This window comes from Zonotrichia albicollis, chromosome 7, assembly GCF_047830755.1.
Source record: "Zonotrichia albicollis isolate bZonAlb1 chromosome 7, bZonAlb1.hap1, whole genome shotgun sequence".
NCBI classification, from domain to species: domain Eukaryota; kingdom Metazoa; phylum Chordata; class Aves; order Passeriformes; family Passerellidae; genus Zonotrichia; species Zonotrichia albicollis.
In genome coordinates, this window is record NC_133825.1 from 23,816,235 (window position 1) to 23,839,437 (window position 23,203).

A 23,203-nucleotide genomic window follows, 5' to 3' on the forward strand; every position below is an offset into this window, starting at 1 on the left:
TGCACAGAGGATGGTGAGCATACAAACATATAAAACACTGAAAAAACATTCAAAACCAGTGAAATCAGCCCAGATATGGATCCTTAGTATTACCTATGGCATAGCCTAGCTTAGCTCCTAGCCATATTTCTCACATCTATTGATGATCACAAGTATTGCAAAGCAAACTAAGGTATCATGACAAGTCAGATGAAATTAGCAACCTACAGAAAGTTTGGGTTAGTGAATTTGTTTAGCACTTCACCGGAGTTTTCCTAAAAAGGCTTGACAAACAATTTTGTCCTTTTGGAACTTCAATATGAATGATTCCTCCATTCAAATTCAAGGGCTCCTCAGAGATATTTGACGTTCAGTATCCAGGGTTGGGTTTTTCTAGTTTGCTTGTTTGTGGGTGTTTTTTAGTTTGATCATTTTCTGGTTGTCATTTTGTTAAGGTTTTTCTCTGTTCTCTTTCTGGGTTTTTTTCCTCTTTGGAGGGGAAGAGTTGATTTTGCAAGGGTTTTCTTCTCCATTCTGAAGCAGTTGAGAGCTCTTTTAAGCTTTGAAAGAGCAACAAAATTGAGATCTCTTATCTTGGACCTAAGTCAAGAAGCTCGTAGATACCAGGAGAGTGATAGCGCCCAAGGTTATCAGCCAGAGCAACCATGCCTTGGCAGCCAATAGAGAGCTTGCACTGAATCCATGGAATGCAGTCCATTCCTGACTATTATGTATTTCAGCAACTCCTTTTGGTTGCTGGCATAGTAGGGTCACCAGAAGGTGACCCCTGCTCTGTGCTGTCGCACTCTGCAGGGCCACAGGCCACATTCAGCATGCTGGCACATCCAACGAGCTGCCAGCACACAGCTGATGCTCTTCTCCATAGCAGTCCGAATCTCCCTACCACACATTCACACACGCCTCACAGAAGGAGATAAAGATGCACAGGCAGAAGCCAATTACTTTGGATCAAAAAGAGAGATTAGCAAAAGAGCAAACGGCAGTTAAGATGCTCAAAGGCGGTGAGAACTGGGCACCTAAATTCCCATTTGGCACCTCCCTGTCACAGCTCAATCATTTGCCAGAAGTTTTCTTTCAGAAAAAAGTCTGTATTCTGTTGCTCACATTCCACAGTTTCAACTTCAAAAGAGAAAAATAAAAAAGTCATGACACCAAACATTGTTAGAGAACAATTTTTCACCAAAAAAAACCAAACCTTTCAGAATGAGCCCACCAGTTAAATGTCATTGATAATCACCAAATATACTGCTTATGGTACAAGACTTCCTTCAAAGGAGGAAATTACTTTCCCTCTGAGAAAATGGACTAGCTATAAAAATCCATTTTTTGCTGGTTTTTTTTGATGTTTGTTTCTGAAACTTAAACCAAACACTTTAGATACAACCAAGGATTTTATAACTAGCTCCACTTAGAACTCATTCATTGGCATTCATTCAAATGTGCTTAATACTATAGACACACATTCTTAAGTGATTACACTTTATGGTGCTTTAGTCTTTGAGGATTGCTAATGGGATACAAACTTTTCCACTCCATTTGGGTAATTAAAAACCACTTTTCCCTATGTCCAGGCTGAGGCAATGTTCAAATCCTATCTACTTCCTGGCAAATAACAAATGAACAGGACAGGATAAAAGGACCATGTAGAATAAAAGGGATTTATCTTCCCTCTAAAGAGGGGAAAGCATGCAGCAAGGTCATTTCCCACAGACAAATTGGAAATCATCACCCTTTCAGTTGATACTATTTTTCCTTGACAAGTGAATAAGTCTTAAATGTTTTCAACTTGACACTGTATATTTTTTTTAAAAGCTAGCACAGAACTGCAGATACACATTACATTTTCTTAGTTTTTGAGCATCAATTTTCTTCTTGTTTCAGAAAAATCCCATTACCTACCATCAACATCTTCATCTCATTAAAAGCCATACATAATTACTCAGTCTCCATGGATTATTCAAAGTACTCACATAAGCTTGCTTTCTGCTTACTCTGCTCCTTCCATGCCCCGACCCCTCTATACATGGCTCTGACCAATCAGTTACACGGCCATAAGAAAAGCAGCCCTTGTCATCTGCAGCAAAAAGAGGGCAGGTTCATGAAGCTTTGCCAAAGTAGGCTCTCCTGCTATAAGAAAAAAATCTTGTCTAAGTCACTGCAAGGCCTGACTGAAAAAAACCCCATGGTTTTCTAATCTTAAAAAAAAAAAAAAAAAAAGTCCTTCAGGAAGATATTTCTTTTCATTTACACCAACTCATTAGCTGCCAAAATTGACCTCTGCTTTAAAACCACATATCTCCCTTCCAAATGGCATTTTCATTAAAATGAAATGCTTCTTGAAGCCTTTGGAGAATTTGCATTTAGTAGACACAGCACACTGTCATCAAATTGTACACAATTAACCTGAAATTGGAATGAACTACTGAAAAGCAATTAAAGTAAACTATCAAAGAAATGAAAAAAAAATTGGTAACTCTTCAGCAAACATTTTTTGGAACAAACACAGATGGGCTTGCAACAGGTCTATTCAAGAGAAGTCCAAGACATACCACACAGCAGAGTGTAAATCTGTCACTCTAAAAGCTTGCCAGGTAAATTTGTCCTGACATGACAGATTTTGCTCAAGTTTTTCTCTGATGTTCTCTTCAACACCTGAACTGGATGAAACCACATTCTTCTTGCCTAATGTAAGAATGGACATAACCACACAGTGCATTCTCTGGGGTTTGCTTGGCAAGGTGTTTTTCATCATTGTTTCGGTTTCTAAAGAAGACAGAAAGCAATTAAGGAGCCAAGACAGGAACAAGTCACTGTGCACTGTCTGGAGGAGGACTGTCAGTAGCAAAGCTTACAGGCTTCTCAGCTCAGCAGCTTGATGAAAAGTCCTGACCAAGGCACTGAGGTCTTGGCATTTACCTCACTGTGTTTTGGATTAACACCTACAGAGCAGCAGAATTCAAAGATCAGACTCATATGATTACGGATTTCATGGAAACCTGCTTCCCATTCCATCCCCACAAAGCACTCAATAATGTTCTCAGTGAGTCACAGCCCTTACAGCAGCAAATTATTGTTCTCTACACCAAACAAGAAACACACAAGGTCATCTTCAGGCAAACTTCCTTCCCAGAGCTGATCTTAAAACTACCATTAGTAAAGGCACTGGCATCACACTGGTTGTTTAAGAGCATGACAAAGGCAGAAAGGGCAAGATGATGCCGTGACTTTTCCTTCTATCACAATGACTCTTCCCTTCCCAGGTCTTGTTTGCAGGAACCAAAGCTTCCACTTAACCGTGCTGCCCATTTCAGCACCAAGTCCCGTCTCTGCATTCTAACTGCCTTCCCTACTGCCACAGCAGCACCTCACCTTAGTTCTCTAGCCTGAAGCAACAGGCCCTGGCCATAATGGATAAGCACTAGGGATGGACGGAAGGAATAGAAAAGCTCCCTCTCAGAACAATTGGATTACTGCTGCATTCTGAGGACAGCAAGCACAAAAGGAACCAAGACCTGTTGCTTTGCAAGAGTAGCTCAGTCCTAAGTTCCACACACCTCAGGGTATGGAGCAAACTGAGCACGACAATCTCTATGGCAACCAAACTGCTTTTATTCTTCTTTTTTTACCCAGGAGACTCCTTTTAAAATATAGATGCTTAAAGCACATTTCACAGTCTGGTTTTGGAAATGTGGATGGAAATAGAAGAGCTTTACTTAGCACTACTTAAATAACAACAAAAAAGTCCTTACAGCAAAAGCACGACGACTTGTCCCTTGCCCACTCTCCAAAAATAGCCCAACAATCAAATGTTAACAAGTCACAACAATCTGAAAAACTAACCCAAAGTCATGTATTTTACAGTAATCCTAGGGGAATATTATGCCTGGAAGAAAACCCTCTTGAGGCTTGACTAATTCTCTGTAGCTTTTATAAATAATCCTAAAATTCAGACCTCAAAGAAATCCTGACTACCAGTCTTGAGCTTCTCATTAACAGGACATAAATAGGTTTCTTCTCTCTAACCTTTAGGTTAGCTTCAGAGAATGCAACTGAAATTCTAACAAATTTTAAGAGTGGCAGGTCGTATTTTCAGGCTTGTATTATCAGAAACAGATACAAGTTTCATAGTTTGAGGAAATATGTAGTTCATTGAAGGTTGTCACCACGCAGCCTTCCTGCAGGTCATCTCTACACTGCAGCCACATCCCTTGGAAAATTACATAACCCTCAACTACTTTTAAGTGAACATTGTTCCAATGTCCTGCTCTACTACAATAATCTCACCAATTCATTAACATTTCTTGAGACATTTGGAAAGCATAAACCATAGTAGTCCTACTCCAGTTTCTCCTAATTTCATTTGAATCCAAAAGTTTTGAGATATTTTGTGGGTTTTGTACATTTTCTTATAGTGGATCGACCACCCTGCTTAGAGTAATACCATGGAAGTTTTCAAATTCTTTAATGTAGCACCTGATCACATATATACATCAGCACTGCTGGGTTGTGCTACATAAAATAAGTAGAAGTTTAGTTAAAGTAAGCTACAAATGCCACCTTTTTGTTTCTGCAAAAAGTTCTAACTAAACATGTGGGGTTTTAATTATTTGAATTCCCATTTCCACTATGTACATTAGAAGCTCCAAGCCCAAGTATTTAATCAAGACCCAAAATTGAAAAAAAAGGGAAAAAAACCAGAACAATTTTCACAAGATACTGTTCAAATTATTTGTACATCATAATCAGAATGACTGGGGAATACCTATAGCATATGGATTTTAATTTCAAATCATTCTAATCTAAACAGTTTGAAAAAATTACCTCCTCACACTACCTGCTTAATACAAGTCTCTTTTTGTATCCCAGAGTTGTATCCTGCTTTGGGGCCACACAGCTACTGGAAGTGTTACATTCTAGACTCACAAGCAGGATTCTAAGATTTCTAACTGTTGACCTTCCAGTGTTTTTTTAAAAGCCTCCAAAATAATAACCACAGTAACAGATTCTGGGTAGAGTATGCAATGTCCAAAAGTTTTGTAGGGCCATTTATAACCCAGGATGACAACCACAGTGCATCATTTGTATTTGATTTTTATTTTTAGGTACTTTTAGGCAGCAGTTTCCAAATTAAAGGATTCAACCTGTTCTGACACCAGCTACTTCACATGACCTCCACTGCCAAATGGAGCAGTATTACTTCCAAGTCAAACCTGAGGGAGTTGGCCTGTGATTTAGAGTAGGGGAGAAGGAGGGAAGATGTCAGGGGGGTGTTTTGCCTTTTTTAATTGTACCCAGGGCTATTTTTTCTGCACCTGTAGACAAGGCATTCTGCTGGTCTCAATTATGTTTTTTGTTGCAGGTACAGTGGAGCATAGCAACAGTAATGGAAAACCATCACGTGAGCTCTACAGATCACTGAAGGCTGCTCCCAATTTTCAAAGGGACAGTCTGTTCATACTTGATGATCCAGGCATGCAGCACACAGGTATTTCACCACCCTGCCTCCCAGAGCAAAGACCCAAAGACCACCTCATCCACACAGCTCAACAAGGAGGCTGCAGCTGGAAATTAAAAGGGGGAAGGAATGATTGTGTAGTGTTTGAGCCACTACATCCTCCCACTCCCATGGCCAACAAAAGCAGAAGGTATAGCCTCAAACAATAAATGAGGCTTCAAAAATATCCACCTTTTTCTACACAAAATAGTGCGTTTTGTAAGGACTTTGCTTACTACTTCAACATCCTCTCCCACAATACTTTTATTTCATTCTGGTTGGCTTATCCAGTCATTCAGCAACCTAATACTACTATTTATGTTGCATCATCTCATTGATTTTTAAAATATCTATGGCTGTAATTTGGTATTAATTTTTATATTTTGATTATGAATTCATGATAGAAAGGGCAGAACTGACAGCTGCAATTCACAGACCAGTATTAAACCAGTAAATTAACCCATGTAAACACTGAATTTCTGCCAACAGCTCTTAGCCTCTCAAATTATTAAGCGTGAATTACAATAACAAATAGATGAGGCAGGAAGGAAATAATTTTAATAATTACTGAATTATGCATATTAAGATAAGACTTAGAATCTTAATTAAACCCTGGCCTTTACTCAATCACTATATAGGCAAGTAAGCAAAAGCATTAGTTGCCACAGGCACAATAAAATGGGTGAGTATTGATAACTGCAGGCAGTTCTCAAGCAGTCTTCTTCCCTGGACTATGTATGAAACTTAAAAAAAAAATTAACTGAAATGTTCTATGTGAAAGATTGCAACAGAAAAAAAATCACTAATACTTTGATGCAATAAAGAACAGCATTATATGTTTTCAACGTTTCCACGCATCTTGTAATTATGCAGTAATGCTTGTTTATATGCAGAACCCTGCTTGGCAGGGCATACAAATATAACAAGGAACAATTTTTCTGTCCTAGTTAGCTATCCCTAATTCTTCCTCAGTACAAGCAACTGTGTGAGGCTTGGAATTTCATTTACAAAGTGGTTTCTATGCCGCAGTTGCTCTGCATGCAGTGCCACAGGTGCCCTTGGTGCTTTGCAGACAGAGCAGCGAGTCTGTAGAATGCAGACACTGAAGTACCTGCTGCATTGTTCCTCAAGTCTGGAAACACACCTGCAAGTCTGGTTTCTATCATCTACAGCAAATGAAAACTGCACAATTTACTCATGTCCACAAAGCATCTCAAAAAGAAACGTTTATCCTCAACACTGGCACATGACCCCGCACAAAAGTTGCACGTGGAAAAACACACAGATGTCAGGTATCAAGGGATCAGAAACAAAATGCTTTTTTACAGGGTTCTGCTGGGATTGCTGATAACCAGGGGAAGCCCTTACTGCTCCCAGTTCCCCCAGTGAGGATACAAGCTGCTGCTGTGTCTGCCCCGGTCTGAAGGAAACACCTGGCCACACCCATAGCAACTCAATGCATTGATCCAGTGAGGCTGAGCAAGAGAGTCTTTCCTAAATTTAGTGCTTAAGAATCCAGTAAGGCAATCCTTTTGGCAGAAGATATTAATTCTACTCATTCATTCTCTATTTCAACTACACCTTTGAAAAACAGTCCCATTTTACATTGCCAATTCTAAAGTTTCCTTTAAATTAATGTTCTGGAGTTGGTCACAAAACCTGCAGACAAAATCACATCAAATAAAAATACACACCTAACCCAATCAAATCTCATGGGCACCATTATAAACCACAGAGAGCACATTAGCCAGCCTTCATGTTTAATTGCAAACACATTTGAAGGTTTTCATTTTATTCATTACTCACTGGCATCAAGCCACAGGTAAACTGCCTCTGGCAGCAAAACAAACAGGGTAGGTGGCAAAGGGTGGACAAGAAGAGAGAAGGAGGGAATAGGTGATGGAAACAGATACAGAAAACATTTGTCCGTTCTTTTATAGGCTACTTCTTGTATAAAGCTACAGCTACCACACAGTTTTAACCTCCTGAGCTGAAGTGGACTGAGGACTTTACTATTCCTTCCCTAACAGGATTCAGAATCACAGTAAGATAAATAAATAAAGCCACATCCCAAATATACCACAAGCTGGCCCAGTAACTGAGTGGAAGTCTTGAAACACTAGCCCTTCCTCAAATGTATGGCTGTTCAGACTTTCTGCACAAAAAAAGAGGAAGATGAGACAGAACAGAATTTGATCTTTTTTCTACTTCCAAGTACACTTCTGTGCAGATACTACCAGAAAAAAAAAAAAATAGTCTAATGCCTGCATGCAGGAATTTTATTACACATCCCCACTGGCAGACTAAGTCCACCTAAACAGTAAATGAGGATGTTTCACACTCTCACCTGCTGCCCATACAGAACTTTTTTTTTTCTGCTCCTTACCACCACAGGAAAGAAGAAAAAGCTCTTGAATTTTTATTTGTAAATAGACCTGATCTTCAACCTCTTGCCTGCAGTTCCTACATTACAGCATACATGATTCAAACAATATACAAGCATTAGATTCTGGTTTAGTAAGTTCTATCACTCAAGATGAGGTCCTGAACTACTTGGAGCTGGGCTGATTTTTGAGGACATTGTAAGGCTGCTAAAACTCAAGGGTATTGGCAGTAAAAGCAAGAATTCTTGTATTATTATAATTCCATTTCATCATCACTCAAGGTGAACACAGAGGGATTTTCCTTGTCACAACTAGACTTCACTTTGAGAAGTAATGGAGCATTTGTTTGTTTTAAAGGAACTTATCTTATTTTGGAAATAAAAATTGTATAAGCTGTTTGTACTTACTGAAAAATAGGACAGTTACAGTGCAATTCCTACCATGAAGACATCTTTCAAATCATTAAGAAGCCAGCTACTTGACAGGGTACTGGTAGCCCTAAAGTAGATGCACAGCTGGACAAGCGTAAATCCCCTATTTTAAATTGGGCTTATCCCTTTGCTAGTCAGACAATAGTTTCAATTTTGCAATTCCACTGCTCAGGCACTACATGAGTTGTAAATCCTCTCTCACAAAGAGCTGAATTCTCTTCTTCAAGTATTGTTATGAAATAAACATATTGATCTCCAAGACCTTTTGAAGCTGGGAACCAGCTCCAGGAAAGGAAACTCAAAGCTATGCTGGCATGCAATACATTATTCCGCCAATTTTTCAATCAAGTATGCAAGCAGAGAGAAGACTGCATCAGAGAAAGTTGGAGAATGAGCCACCTTTGTTCAAATGAGAAAACTATGACTGAGGAATCAGCTCTACCTCAGTAGAGCAACCAGCTGCACCTGGAGATAAAGAAGAGTGCAGATTTGTATGTGTAGCTTTCTTGGGATGGAAATTCTTACAGACCCCGACTTCAAATCATAAACCTAAAAGCAAGATGAAGAGATGCCTGTTGGTAAATCCTCCCACTATTTCCCACATCTCCCTCCTTACTTTTTATACATGACAGATGAAAACAGGCTATTTCACAGAATCACAAAAGCAATTAGGTAGGAAAAGACCTCTGAGATCATCAAGTCCAACCTATGACCAAACACCACCATGTCAACTAGACCAGAGCATTAAGTACCACATCCAGCCTTTCTTTAAACAGCTCTAGGGATAGTGACTCCCCCATCTCTGGGCAGACCATTCCATTTGTTACTAAAATTCTAGTTTCTAAATTTATATTTAAAAAAATAAAATCCTATTTATAAAATCACTGTTAGCTACATTTTCCCTACCACCTGTAATATCACTCAGGGCAGAGTATGCCTTTATAGGGGAAAATAAGCACAAAAAGCATATGGAAAGCTTAATGGAAGAAAAATATTATGCAAGAAGAAAGATGATGGAATGAAACTTTAAACTAAGAAACCACAGGTGCAAATATTTGAAATAGCCAGACACTTGTTCCATAACATAGCATTTTGCAGTAAGAGCCTGAAAATTCGTAAATATGAATGCTAGTGTGTGTTCTGTCTTAAGACTCTTCAAATAAAGCGTTTACAATGAGCACTTGTGTGTACATATAAGAGCTGGTTTACCTAAAATCAGCAAGAGCCATCTTGCACTAGCAGGTTAGAGAGAGAGACAGAGAGAATGCATGTGTTCAATGCACCATAAAACCCTAGTTTTCATCCAGGATGATTTAGAGGAAGAAAGCACATGATGTCAGCAGATCATCCAAATGTGGAACAGACTGCCTGCTAAATAAAATCTGTTGGGGCTGCTGAATGAAACTAAGTTAATTTGGCAGGTGGACTCCTAACCTAAGTTGCTCTTAATTTACAGACGCTTTTTGCCAGACAAGGGAGTCTTGCTTACAAGGCATTTGCAGGGTACTAGGATAGAATGCAAATTCAAATATGTTTCATTGTTCCTCAGGAAAATTCCCCAAAGGGTGCACTGCACTGGAAAATAACAGAGCATCATGCCATCTGGAAGTTCACAGTAGCATAGATGCAAATAATTAGAGTTCAGAGTTGCAAAGAGAATTCTTCCCCTTTCTCCCACCAGATCTTCACAATTTTGTTTCTTCTAATTCAGCCAGACACATGAAAACTTGTGAACAAATGCAGCAAGCAAGGTCACCCCTGACAACAAGCAGTCCAATCTTTTGGGGCATTTTTGCCCCTAGAGCTTCCAGTTCAGCCACCCCATTAGGAGCACACAGCCCACAACACTGCATTGAGTGACTTCTTGTCTGCTCATTATCTGCGTGGATAGAAGGTACAGAAAACCAAACTCACCATCAAAAGCAACCACATAGCTTGCTAAGCTCTCCCAGATGAGGATGGAGGCTCAGATCTTGGTCAGTGTACAGTACAGTACACTGTATATGTACAGACATGACAAGAGTGTCTCCAGCAGGAGTATAGCATTGCCTCCTCACTGCAAAGCAATATTTTCACTTATATAGTGCCACTGAAGAGTTTCACATCAATGTTTATATCTAAGGATTTTCCCTCTGACTTGATTAAAGTAGAATTTGGGGGAAAAAAAAGTGGCCTCATGGTGACTTCAGACCTCCAGCATGCAGAGATGTTGGTGATTAGCATCATCCCAAGGGCTGCACACAAGCATATTTGAGCAGACTGTTTGGTTCACAGTTCCTTAATGACAATGCCTGTGTCTCTGCTATAGCAGTTATGCAATCATTCCTTTAGCCTGTGACCCGATGACAAGCTAAGATGATGTGAATGAATGTGACAGAGTCCATCCACTCTTTTCTTAATTCTTCTGAGATTACTGAGTTCAGGCTGGCAGGGTTTCAAAGTAGTAGAACGTAACAATTCAATCCTGGTTTTCCAGATTAAAAATCTTAGCGTGAGGTAGGGAAGACAGAGAGGAGTGATGGGTCAATACAGCTGGCTTAGAAGCAGTTCTTATGAAAAGCCAAACAACTACTCAATGTTACTTTCAGCCAACAATTGAAATGCCCAGAAAAATAACTTCAGAATCATTACAATGAAAAATGTGTAAATCATATTTCTAGTGTGCATGACTGTATGATTAATTAAAACTAAATACAACAGTTATTGTGTGTAAAACAGCAATCTAAAAAGCACTGAAGTTGAAGAACACAACAATAAATAAGTACTGACTTCTGCATGCTAACTCGATTAACTGCAAGATTGTAACAGGCTGAAAATGAAAATGTGTCCATTTTCAGCCTCAGGGGCCTTTAATAAACTAGCATTCCTCTTTTATTCATTTGCAAGACCTGAAGTAGCTCCTATTCTTCATTCATTTGACTAGCAGTCTCCTTTACCAGTGAGGCTGATATCCTAAACCACATCAGTGCTCTTGCCACTCCTTTCTCCTACTCTGTACAGAAATCTTTCACCATTCCCCACCAGCTTCATTACATCCATTCTAAAACCTGTCCAGTAAAGACCAGCCCTGTATTCAACAATCAAAGGCCTGCAGGAAAAAGGGTATGAGAAGTCTTGCTTTTCAAATCTTAGCTTCTACTGCAGAATGAGAATCAGTAAGAAAATTAAGGTTTCTTCACAGCTATGAATCAAATTCAAGTCCAGGGAAATTTCCTGGCTGGAATGGAAAAGTTATCAAAAAAAAGCACTGACCATTGAGGTCTCTCCTTTTTATAAAGCAACAATAGAAAGGCCCATTAAATTGCAACTTGAAGAGGGGGAAAACAGTACTTCCTTGTATGAAACATTCAAACAGATCTTGAAACAGTTAAAACAGTAATAACAACCCCGTTCTGAAGAGGAAGAGACTTAATTACAAAGTAAACTGGGCATTTCATGCCCCAAAGAGTCAAAGAAGGAGAGAAAAAGCTGAAGAAAGTTCCCAGGTCCATGCCCATCATTCTACCTGCTAAACAACCATTTTTCACTATCTGAGCATTATAGCTCTGATAAAATGGTATTTATTAAGGGAAGGCCTCAACAGATTAAACTTCCAGAGTGCAACAACAAAGAACAAATACATATGAAACCAAATCCTATAGGGACAGCCTCTTTCCCAGCTCTCTTGTTGCATGATATTCTGCATCACAGCATGACATCAATGAATACCTTCCAAAAGTGAGGCAACAAGCAAAGGCAGCCAAAAATGTATTTGGAAATAATTCCACATTTTTGCAGATCATATCTTCAAAATAAATATCCTTTTAGTCTACACATGTCTCACAACAACCAGCATGCTGCTTATTAGAGAACTACTGAAACCACCTGTGCTCAATGCAGTCATTCCATCACATCCTTCCTCCAGGACAAACATGACAAAGCCTACAAAGCATATCCTCAACTCATGAGGTGAGTAGCCATACAGTAAAGTTCCTCAATTTTGGAGATCTAGCTTTCCATCTTACTCAAAGAAGACTAAGCCAAGCTTTCCAGGTACTTGCATGTTAGCAATTCAGCATTCCCTCACCTGAAATCACTTCTGTCCTGTACAAAAGTAAACAACAGAATGTAAATTCTCATATTTAGGAACAGGTCTGTCAATCCAGGGAAGTTCCACTTCCCTGGAAGTGAAGAATCATTCAAAAAAATAATTCAGAGCTTCACAGAACATCCATTTTCACAGAATTTAATCACACTGGTTGACCAAAACCACTTTTCCTGAGTAACCAACTCCTTGAAGAGTTCCCTTCAATGAATTTAAGATAAACTGTGAGCTACATTGAGAGGACTGCTTAGAATTCCCATTAAGAACAACGTATCTGTATCAAAAACACATTTTACTATTTTGTTTCTCTTCCTTTTTTGTTTTCAACATCACACCACTAGCACAGTACTGCGAAGTATTGTTACAACTATAGTTTTCAGGACATGGATCTGTCCTAAACAGCCTATCATTGATTGTTCTGAATAATACTTCTTAAGTGCAAAGGAAAAGATGGAACAGGAATAAAGAGGTCAGCTATTTTAAAAAAATTATTAAAATATTTTAAAACCTAATTATTTTATGATGAAGATCACCGAAAGATCCCTTTCCGTAAGTTGTGAGGGCCTCCTGTAAAGTACTTCACCTTTATTTGCCAGACACCATTTCTAATAATTAAACTTCCTGAACTTCTCATTCTGCATGGACTTCATGCTGACATCGTTTTGACATACATTTTCTGTTAAATTACTGATTCTTTGCCAGTTAAGAAGCAACTTTCTCACAGTGAAACTGAACATGAGCAACATGAACACCACTCCGCAGCATGGAATTTCTTTTAAAAAAAAGGACAAGAAATTTAAAAAGAAAAAAAAGTAAGTTTTTTCTTACATTAGTTTTAATAAGTTATTTTTGTTTGTTGTGTAGCAGACATGGAAAAACCAGTTAGCTGTGACTGCAGAAGTCAGGAAGCTCTGCTGTTAGACAATTTCATTCTCTGCACAGGTTCTCAAACTATTTCCAGATGACAGAAAATGCAATAGAGGGCAATAAGCATTAAAAAAACCCCACACACAAATGCATCTTATTTTAGATTGAAGGGCACCACAGGTGAAAGCCACACTGATTTACCCTGTTTTCATGGAGCTATAAAGATAAATAGTGAAAGAACAAGCAGAGCTCCATCACCTGTTCCATACAGCTAGGGAGAGTCAGAGCTTGCAGTGACAAAACCACAGCAATGCAAATCATTTAACAGCAGAGAAGCTGGGAAGTACAGACAATGGACTCAGGGAGGGGACTCGGCTCCCTGGGGCTGGGTCTCTATCTGAAAGCCTTCCTTCTGAATACAACTTGCAGGGAATGAAATTACTCTATTCTGAATAAAGGTAGAGACCATGGTTCTCTTCAAGCATAACCCACAATCTTCCTGGTGGAAGAACTTTCATGCTAAGATCACTACATGTTTTAGCTTTAAACAAACCCTCAAAAAGGCTTCTAAAAGCAAAGTTTTCTGCGCTTTTTGGTATTCTTCCTCACTACAGAGCTCTTCACACCTTTGCAGGAACAGCCAGACACACCACAGCCATGCTTTTGGGTAGAAACAAAAGCATGGAAGATTAATTGGCCACCTTCAGGCACTGAAAGAGATGAGCATTTGAAATAAACATAAGGGTAAGAAAATGAGAAGTAATTAACCTTTCTGGCTCATCTGTCTCCCTGTGCTTGCAACCTGGCATGCAGTTTTGTCACATCAATAAGAAAATATCTGATCCAGATACTGGTACTTTCATCAGCCCAGCACTCTTCAGTGCTCTCTATGAGATGAAAATAAAGCATATTCCTCCATCTGAACCATCACCAGCATGGAGGCGAGAATAGAGACTATTTCCAAAAGGCAAACACCATTAAAAAATGAAATCTTCATTACAGGAAAAGCTTTTTTGCCCCATTTAAGTATCTGGTACAGGCGTGTACCATTGAAAAGTGTTTTGTGATAGCCATTTTTGAACCAATATCCTCTATATGATGTAACAGTGTTTGGGAGTGGGAAACTTAGCTTCTTATCCCACCAATCACCTGATTCTTTAACTCTGCATCAGACATAACTGGTTGATTCACTGCAGGAGTAGGTTAGATCACCAAAAGAGTTTTCGGTGGAAATGTGATACAGACTTATTCAGGAACAGGCTTGCAATTAAAGCGAAGTTTTCACTAAATCAGAGAAGAAGGAAAAACCAAACAAAACACAAAAATGACAAAGACTCTGCATTTTTCTGAGCATAATATGAAGATGCAGTCCTACTGTATAATCCTCTGGTCTACTAACCCTGCATTTTGTTTATCCATGATGTCAACAGAAAACTCAGTTCAATAGAAATTACTTACATATGGCCAAAGCTTGTTCGAACTAAAAATACAAGAAAGAAAGAAAAGCAACAAATTTGTCATGCCACACTGCTGTGCTGAGATTAAAATCCACTGCACAACCCTCCTGCTCCACACCAACAGCCAAAGAACTTCTCAGCCTCAGTTACTGACGGCTTCAGTACATGGGCTGGGGAGGCACTAGCACAGCTGGACAAGTGTCCTCTTGGACATTCAGCCTAAGGAATAGCACAGCAGAGTTGGTTGGGATAATTAGCAGTTGTAGGTTAAGATCCAGCAATTCCTAGCACAGAAGCAGTTTTGTTGAAAAAGAAAGTCAAAGAGACACCTGTGAACAACCCTCCAGTCCCCTAACAAGCAAGGACTAAAAATTTTCTAACATCAGAACTGAAACTCACTTGTCTAAATTATTTTAAACTCTACTCCTATTGTACTGGGAGGGAAGTAGAACCTCCCATGGGTGTTTTCAGAGTTCACAACAGAGAAGAATCCTTTTTTTCCTTAGTATCCATTTTATCTTGGATAACAATGACATTGTGAAGTGCATGCAGTGATGAAGACCATAGAATTTCACATACATTCAGACTCCTTCCTCTTTTACTCCCACCCACTTCCCCCACCACACCCCAGAGTGACAATCTTTTTCAATTTGTCATATGAAAGTCTGTCAAATGAAAATTTTTTCTCCATCACCATATAATCTCCACTGATGAATGATCAGGAATCTCTACCAATTTACACAGATGAAGACTTCAGAAAAATACAAAAGCTTTTCAAACTAACAAAGACTTGACTGATTTGAGTTGCACACAATCTCTAGTCATCTGGAGCTTTAGTTTTCCTGTACAAAACGAGACAGTGATGCTCTCCTGGAGAGCACAGCCATCTTGCATGCCTTGTTCCCTTCCTGCATCACACACACAAGGGGAAGATCAGTGCTGTGCCTGCAGTGCAAAGACTGCTAGTGACAGCAAGACTGCCAAGCTCCAAAGAGAACCTTGGCAGTAAAAATTCTACTAAAAAAAGGTGCTTGTTTGTTTTCTATAGGTCAGTAGTTTGAATTCTGTCCAAGTCAACACCACACAAAGGTTGGTATCGGATGCCTGATCTTGAGGTGCTAAATGGTCTCAACTCTGACAGCAGAATCTCACCGGCTTTGCTCTCTGAGGGTCTGCTCTGACATGTCGGGAAGGGGTGATTGCATTTAGCTGCTTTGAGCACAAGCCCACAGAAAAACACCCTCATTAGAACTGTCACCTTTATACCTCTCCACAGAGAAGCTAAAGACCTCAGCAAGCAAGTGACCTCCTCTCTCCTGCAGCAATTCCCCAAGGACTGAGGCAGCTCATGGACAAAACTTGGAGATTACAACCTGTATCTGGATTCACAGGTTACAATTTTCCCTTTGGTTAATCAAGACCTTTTTACACAAGGCAATAGAAACTAACAAAGCAAAAAATTAACAAGTAACACCTTCTAAGTAAAAGGAAATAGGGCTAGTGGACCTCAAAATAGGGGCAGTGGACCTAAAAATTGTGAAGAACACATCTGATTTTGTTGTTCCAAGTAACAACAGGGGTTTCTATTAAGCCAACAGAAGTGTGCAAAAGGCAAGAATCCCAAGTCTGATGGAGTTGAAACATTTAATCTTCTGTTAATATACTGCTAATATTTTTGAATATATGACATCCAATAGAGGCTATATTCACCCTAACATCTCTAACAACCCTAAATCCCTGAAAGAGCCACAGATTTTTACAAGGTTTGTTTACCACAATGTTTCATTCCAGTCCACTGCTCCAACCCCAGATTTTAAAATTATAAATACTATTCTTAGCTCCAAGGGAAAAAAAAAAAATTACGTATTGTTCCATTCACAGGTTACAGCTTTAGCATCCTAAACCCCCATGCAATTAGAGATGGGAACTTCCAACACTTGCATCTCGCTCTGGAAGGTCCCCAGATAGATGATTTACAATCTGAAACATTTTTATAGATCATAAGGCTGGTTTACATCTCTTTTATGAGATCTTTTAAAATTTATAAGTTTTCATTTTCCCCTCCCTTGGAGTCCAGTTATTAGTGAAGAGAGGCTTTATAGGTAGCGAGGAAGAAGGAAATTATCAGATTAAAAACAAACAGAAAAAAATCCATAGAATATTTCAACTCCTCCATTCTATAAAAGAATGAGGAATAAACTACCTTGGTAGGACAGTGATTAATCATTTAAGATACATTTGGACACTTCTGAATCCATTTATAGCCTATGTTACAGAGCATAACATCAACATTATAATTTATTCTAAGCACATAGTACAAAAAGAACAACTTTAGAACAAACATTTTATTTTAAAAATGGGTTTTAATTGGTAAGCAAAAACTTAGGGAGAATTAGAAATTTCACAAAAATGTCAAATCTACAGCACCATAAATTTTAATGCCATAGATTATTACTCATTTCAGCTATCACGAAGAAGAAAATTTTAACTTAGCAATAAAAGCTCCTCACACAAACCTAGAATACCTTTCTTCCAATATTTAGAATGGTTTCTCTCTAATTCTCCTCTTTCTTTTGTATTTAAAATACTTGAACTAAGTGGTTAAGGTTATTTACAGGGAAGAGAGGATAAATACCAATGTAGAACTTCAAATAAATAGGCTTTGTACTGCTTCATGAGAATAAAGTGCAACTACAGAGATTCAGCTCTGATCAAACAAGCTCTAAGCTACAGATAGGATAGGATCTTTGAATTAATCATACATTCTCCTCAGAGGGCTTTAGAATTTTATAAATAAATATTTTGCTATTAATAAGATGTATTCTCCAGATCATTTTAAGATACACATCTTGAAGAACAAATCTTTGTTCTTCAAAATTATGCTTTTATCATATTAACTTCCTTGTTTTTTAAAATCTCATCTATCTTTTTTCACTAAGGTATTCACTTGTTTTGTACAGCATTCATCTCTCTTTTAAAAGGCCAGCTGAACAAGTGTAAGAAAACTAAAAATACCTTGTGTTTAAATAGGTGAAATAGCACTTAGCATAGTTATTATCTAAAAAAAACCAGCTGTAGTATTACATTTATCTTTCAAGAAAAAAGAACTTAAGAACCATTTTTCAGCAAGATGCAGACAATTGTCAGAAGGTGTCTATTCAAGTTAAATTGAATAGCTTAACCCACATCATATAACCCCAAACAAGCACAGTATTGCTTATTAAAGGATATGTTTTCCCAACAAGAGAAACTACTCAGCATTTGAAAAAAAATCCTACACTTAAATTATAAATGTCATTTCATTCTTAATTTCAAAGATAGGTCATTAACATTCACATACATGGAATTTTGTGGCAAATGCAACAGCAGAAAGCTGAAGCATCTTTCTCATACAAGCAAACATGTTGCTAGAAGAGCAATCACTTCCTATAACATAAGATTTGGAAGAAAACATTTCCAATCTGGAATGATATTTTTAAGTAAAAAAAAAAAGTAGAACAGAAGCCAAATGTCTGATAAACAATGTTTACAAAAAATCCAAACAAACAAAACCAAAATAAGCAAAAAAAATTAAAAACCCCACAGAAAAAAAAAAGCAAGCATACAAAAGTCCTGACATACCCAGGGGTAAGCAACAAGTACGCTGAAAAGAATAATTAGCAAAGCACAAATATTTACAAGGTAGTGAAACACAGCTTTCCACTCACACAGAAACTGGGCAGTAAAGAGCAGATATAGAACAGATGACAGTGACAATTTCATTTGGAAATTCAAGGGTTGTTTTCCAAACAAGTCTGTGCCTCAGTTTCATTAATCCATAGGTCAACCAAAGTAGCCAGGCAAAGGTAGCCCAAGCCAATCTCCACACCCTTTGGCTCAACAAAAAGAAGAGCTACCTCTTCCCTCTTCAATTTCTATTTCCAGCAAATCCAAAGAGAAAAGGGGGGAAAAGATAGAGAATACTTTTGAGTTGAATTTGAGGCAAAATTCAAAATTTCAGTTCTGGCTGCAAAAGCCCAGTAGTACTTGCTCATTTCCCCACCCTCCTTTCTACCTGCCTATTCTCTAAAGCTTCACAAGGATTCTTAGACAAAGAGACAATCACTAAGCTCAGAGACATGCGCCTCCTCTTGATGTCACACAAGGTCATGACTTGCATGCCTGCTCAGCAGGGGGACAAATACCACATGGACTGTTCTGGAAGGCATTGTGCTTGAAGATTTCAATGTACCAAAACATGTCTCGTTCAGTTTAAAGATGTGAAGTCGGTTCTAGTAGCACATAAACCTGTAAATTCATTACCAAAAGGCCCAACTGCTATTGTTTACATTCCTTGAACAAAGATGACAATCACATTTCACAGGTTATTCCCTGCCTTATCAAAAGGCATTAATACAATTGTAATAATCCCATAGTAGATATCAGCATGTTCTGTTTGAAGCATGATAAACATTTTTCAGAACTTTAGCCTAAGTGCATATGTTTTGCAAAGCCAGGGTTTTCCACAGCAACTGCTAAGAGACCACATAAATATAAACATAATTCTTCTGGTACTGAAAACCCCTTGGACCAGATCAATCAGCAAACTTTAGTATTGGGTTGGCTTCCAACCAATCTCCCGTCAGAGATCTGTCATAGCAGACAATCTGTAATATAAGTTCCTCAGCATTCACTCCCTGAGAGCACAGGATTTATGCAGTGCACAGCTTCTAAAGCTCTGTCCAAGACCGAAAGCCTTGCACATAAAGCACCAACTCTAAGTACAGTTGTAAGCACTTTGAACACGTCAGTTCACAGCATGGAACAGCTGGGTGCTTTGCATTCAACTCTGTTCAACTCATGAGTACTTCATCAAACCATCCAGCATCCAAGATTCCAGCCCTCCAAAACATTTGTAATCTGCCTCATGTATTGTTCCATGAAACAATGAAGAGCTCAATATCTCTCCCACTGTTTTATGATGTTAACCTTTCTCTCCCTTGAATAATACATCACTACTACTAAATGCGTGGTCCTCGAGTTGCTTCCAAAAAGGTTAAAAACCTCCTTCTCCTCAAACCTAGTCCACTACAAAATAAGTAGTAAATCATCTTTATTATAAATGCAGACTATTTTCTCAGCTTCATCTCCCTTCCACAGAACAAAACTGTTTTCCTGACGGTTTAACAAATACCACAGAATCATAGAACTCCACACCTCCCTGGGCAGCTGTTCCAGTGCTCTGCCCCCCTTCACATAACGTTCCTTCCCCATGTCATTCAACACCAAATGCCACAAAAGCATTCTCCCCCCCTCCATCTAGTTCCATGCAAACTGACACACATATTAAATAGAGAAAAGCTGTAAAAAGTTGGTAACAACACCACCAAACTTTCAAGTAACCTAGAAAAAACTTTTGAAGTAAAGCTTTTATTTCTTCAAATATTGCTCAGTTGTTCTGAGATAAATTTAGCAAGATGATCAAACAAAACCCTTAATTAACTCAATTTATTCTCTCTATAGTTATTCTACACATTGTGATCCAACTACAACTTTAACAAAATACACTTTCTAAAATTTATTTTTCTGAAGCAAGAGTAGATCCTCGCTGCTCTGGTGGCTTCAACAGGCAAGGTGAGGGGGAATAAATGATGGTGGAGTATAACAAGTAGTTCTGTAAGTAGGAAAACAAGTCAGAGCAATTTCCAATGGGTTTATGTCCTAAGAAGAGCCAATTCTGGAATCTAAAGCATAAATCATTTCAGGAAATACAAGGGATTCCATGGCCAAGAAGTAAACAAGACTGTTCACCTGCAGTTGAAATTCTGCTGTGGCAAAAACAGGGAAGCCCCTGCTCCAAGCACAGGACCTCCTTCACAGCAGGGAATCCTAATAGGATCTCCCCAAAACAGCCCTCTCTTCCTTGATTTTGCTCTCTTGTCAAGTTCAGCTGAAATTAAACCAGACTACAAGAGAAGAGGAAATACACCTCTAAGCACAAACAAATTTCCCTTGGAAAACAAGACATAATTTTAAAAGTAATATAAAAAGTTTTTGCTAGATAAAATTTGCATAAATCAAAGTATGTGTTTCTGTTTTATAATTATGCTATATTGTGTATCCTACAAGTTCTCAAAGTCATTATAAACTTCACATTTTTGTAGAGTAACTGTATGTATGCTTAAACATAAAGATCCTTGATTATATGCCTACATAAAAACCAGAAGGAGTTCTATTATTCCCCCTTTTCAGCTACTCAGCATTATTTAACCTCTGAAAAATTATAAGCCTGAAAATACTGAGTTATCCAGTTGTCTCACAAAAGAAAACGTTTTCATTTAGAAAAAATAAAATAAAACACAAAAATAACTCTTTAAAAGAAGTTAATTCAGATTGAATAAAGGCGTCCAGGAATCACTATTCTCTGGTTTACTTCCCTAATAATTGGTAGCATCCGATGTTATGAGACTAAAAAAAAAATTAATTCCGAATAAAACTTGCAACATTTATGACAAGACTTTATTCTAACTTCTGGTGAGGATACATAGTTTTGTATTTCCATTAACAGTACTTTCATCTAGTGCTCCTTTCACAGCTTTCATGCCATTTAAAGGCACAAAAGACCTACAAAAACTGCTAATATCATGGATATGCTGGATTCCTGTTCCCCCTGCAGAAAATAGCTCTTCATCACTGCAAAAGGTATAGTCCAGCCCCACAGCAAAAGGACACCAGGTATGTCGAACCCTAAAAAGCTTTGGCACGTTCTCAAACTAGAAACAGCACAAAAAAAATCACAATTCATCTTTGTGAATAAATAGTGGCAGGAAAGGAAAAATGGCACACTATCCCCTACAGTCACAATGGCACAACAAGCTCTCAGGGAAAAAATATATCACCCAGGAGAAAGATTAAAAAGAACCCATAGATTGTGATGAAGAGTAAATTTGGAGCAGTAGAAGGGAAGACGAAAGTGATACATTCACATACCCTTAATTACTGAGTTCGGGGCTTGCCTCACCCTCCCCCCACCCCCCATCTGCATTTGCTTAATCTTGTGGAATTCAAACTATCACTTTCTTTAAACATTCCTTTAAATGCAGCCCTAGAAGTGGCACTCAGATTAACTGTCATTATTAAGAACATGATGTGTGCAATGCAAATTGCTAAAGCTGCCCCATTTTGCCCCAGAGACTGGAGTGCAGACTGGGACCTGGGGCTGATTATCAGGAGGTGGAGTCATTCTCCTTCACTTTCTTAGTCTACAAAACACACAAATGTTTGTGTGCAAAGTGGAAGCCCTCTGTGGGAAATGACAAATGCAAAATAACCACCACCACCTCCCATCCCTTCACTTATACAGCTGGCATTTATCTTCTTCCTGAAAGAGTTGAAAGGTGTTTAAGTTTTATCAAAAAAAGATTAAAATATCCCTCATCTCAGGGAAGTGCCCTACGTGTTTCACTGACTAGTGTCTGATGGGGTAGTGCTGCCATAGTCATCCCTTGTCCTTTGTGAACAGTGAAGGCAAGATTTTTATCTATTCTTATTAAAATCATAAAAATCCAAGTATAAATAGTTTATTCAAATGAGAAGCATTTCTACTCCTTTAAATTCATCTCAATACATACTTCATACTTATCCTCCATCCCTCAACTTCAGTCCAAAAACCACCCTCCTTTAAAAAAAACTATTAATTAATTTCCATGCTTTATCTATACTAGCAAATAACTTAAGACAGTGGGAGGAGATCTTGCACTCTGAGCACTGAACCAGCTGGTGCTGATCACCAAGGGCTCCCAGAATAGGATTACAAGGGCTTTACTTGGGACTAGCACTGATCCAGGGCTGTGGGCTAACTGCCCCTTATCAGCTGCAGGAGTGCTCCTCGAGAGCATCTTCCTGTTGAATTTAATTTGAAAAAGCCTGGTTTGTGAAGTCTGAAATTGCTTCATGACACAAACCAAAAGGTACTAACTGGAGCAGAGACTGATTTAAAAATTAACGTAGTGATTTAAACTCATATCTATACACTCACACACTTAAGTCCCTGCTGTGATATCATTATTTTTTGTTGAAGGTTCCCCAAGAAAATGTGCAGAGAATGTCCACCTGCACTAGTACAAGAAATTAAACAATCTCACAGCTTTCACCTGTGCTGAGAAGCACAAAGGAGAGGCTGGTCCAAAGGCAGTTACAACACAGGTGCTGCTTTCTCAGCCCCTCACACACTTAACCTGGCTCTCAATCACAGCCCCTCACACATTTCACCTGGCTCTCCACTGCATTATCCATTTTTCACCTTCCAAAGCATAAAATGAGTTCAAGATGAACTTGCAAAAAGCTATTTTGTCAAGAACTCAAACTTCTCTGGAAGTATATTGCTATCAGTCTTTGAATCACAAGCAGCAATTTCCATGCAGGCCTCAGCTTTTAAGATCTCTACAAAAAGTCATAACCAACCTCAAATTAATTTGAGAATTTTTTTTTTTTTTTTTTTGCTGGAA

General features: G+C 38.5%; 1 protein-coding gene across 8 annotated transcripts in view; it reads right to left on the minus strand.

Annotated features, from left to right (window-relative positions):
* Positions 1 to 23,203, minus strand: part of GRID1 (glutamate ionotropic receptor delta type subunit 1) — a 477,950-nt gene that overhangs the window by 347,918 nt on the left and 106,829 nt on the right. The window contains exon 1 of one of the 8 annotated variants that reach the window (XM_074544663.1): positions 1,971 to 2,040. The exons of the other annotated variants lie outside the window; for them this stretch is intronic. Within the exon in view, the coding sequence (XP_074400764.1) occupies positions 1,971 to 2,025 (55 nt within the window). The 5' untranslated portion in view covers positions 2,026 to 2,040. Of the gene's footprint in view, positions 1 to 1,970; positions 2,041 to 23,203 lie in introns of those variants that run through there. 8 annotated transcript variants of the gene reach the window in all.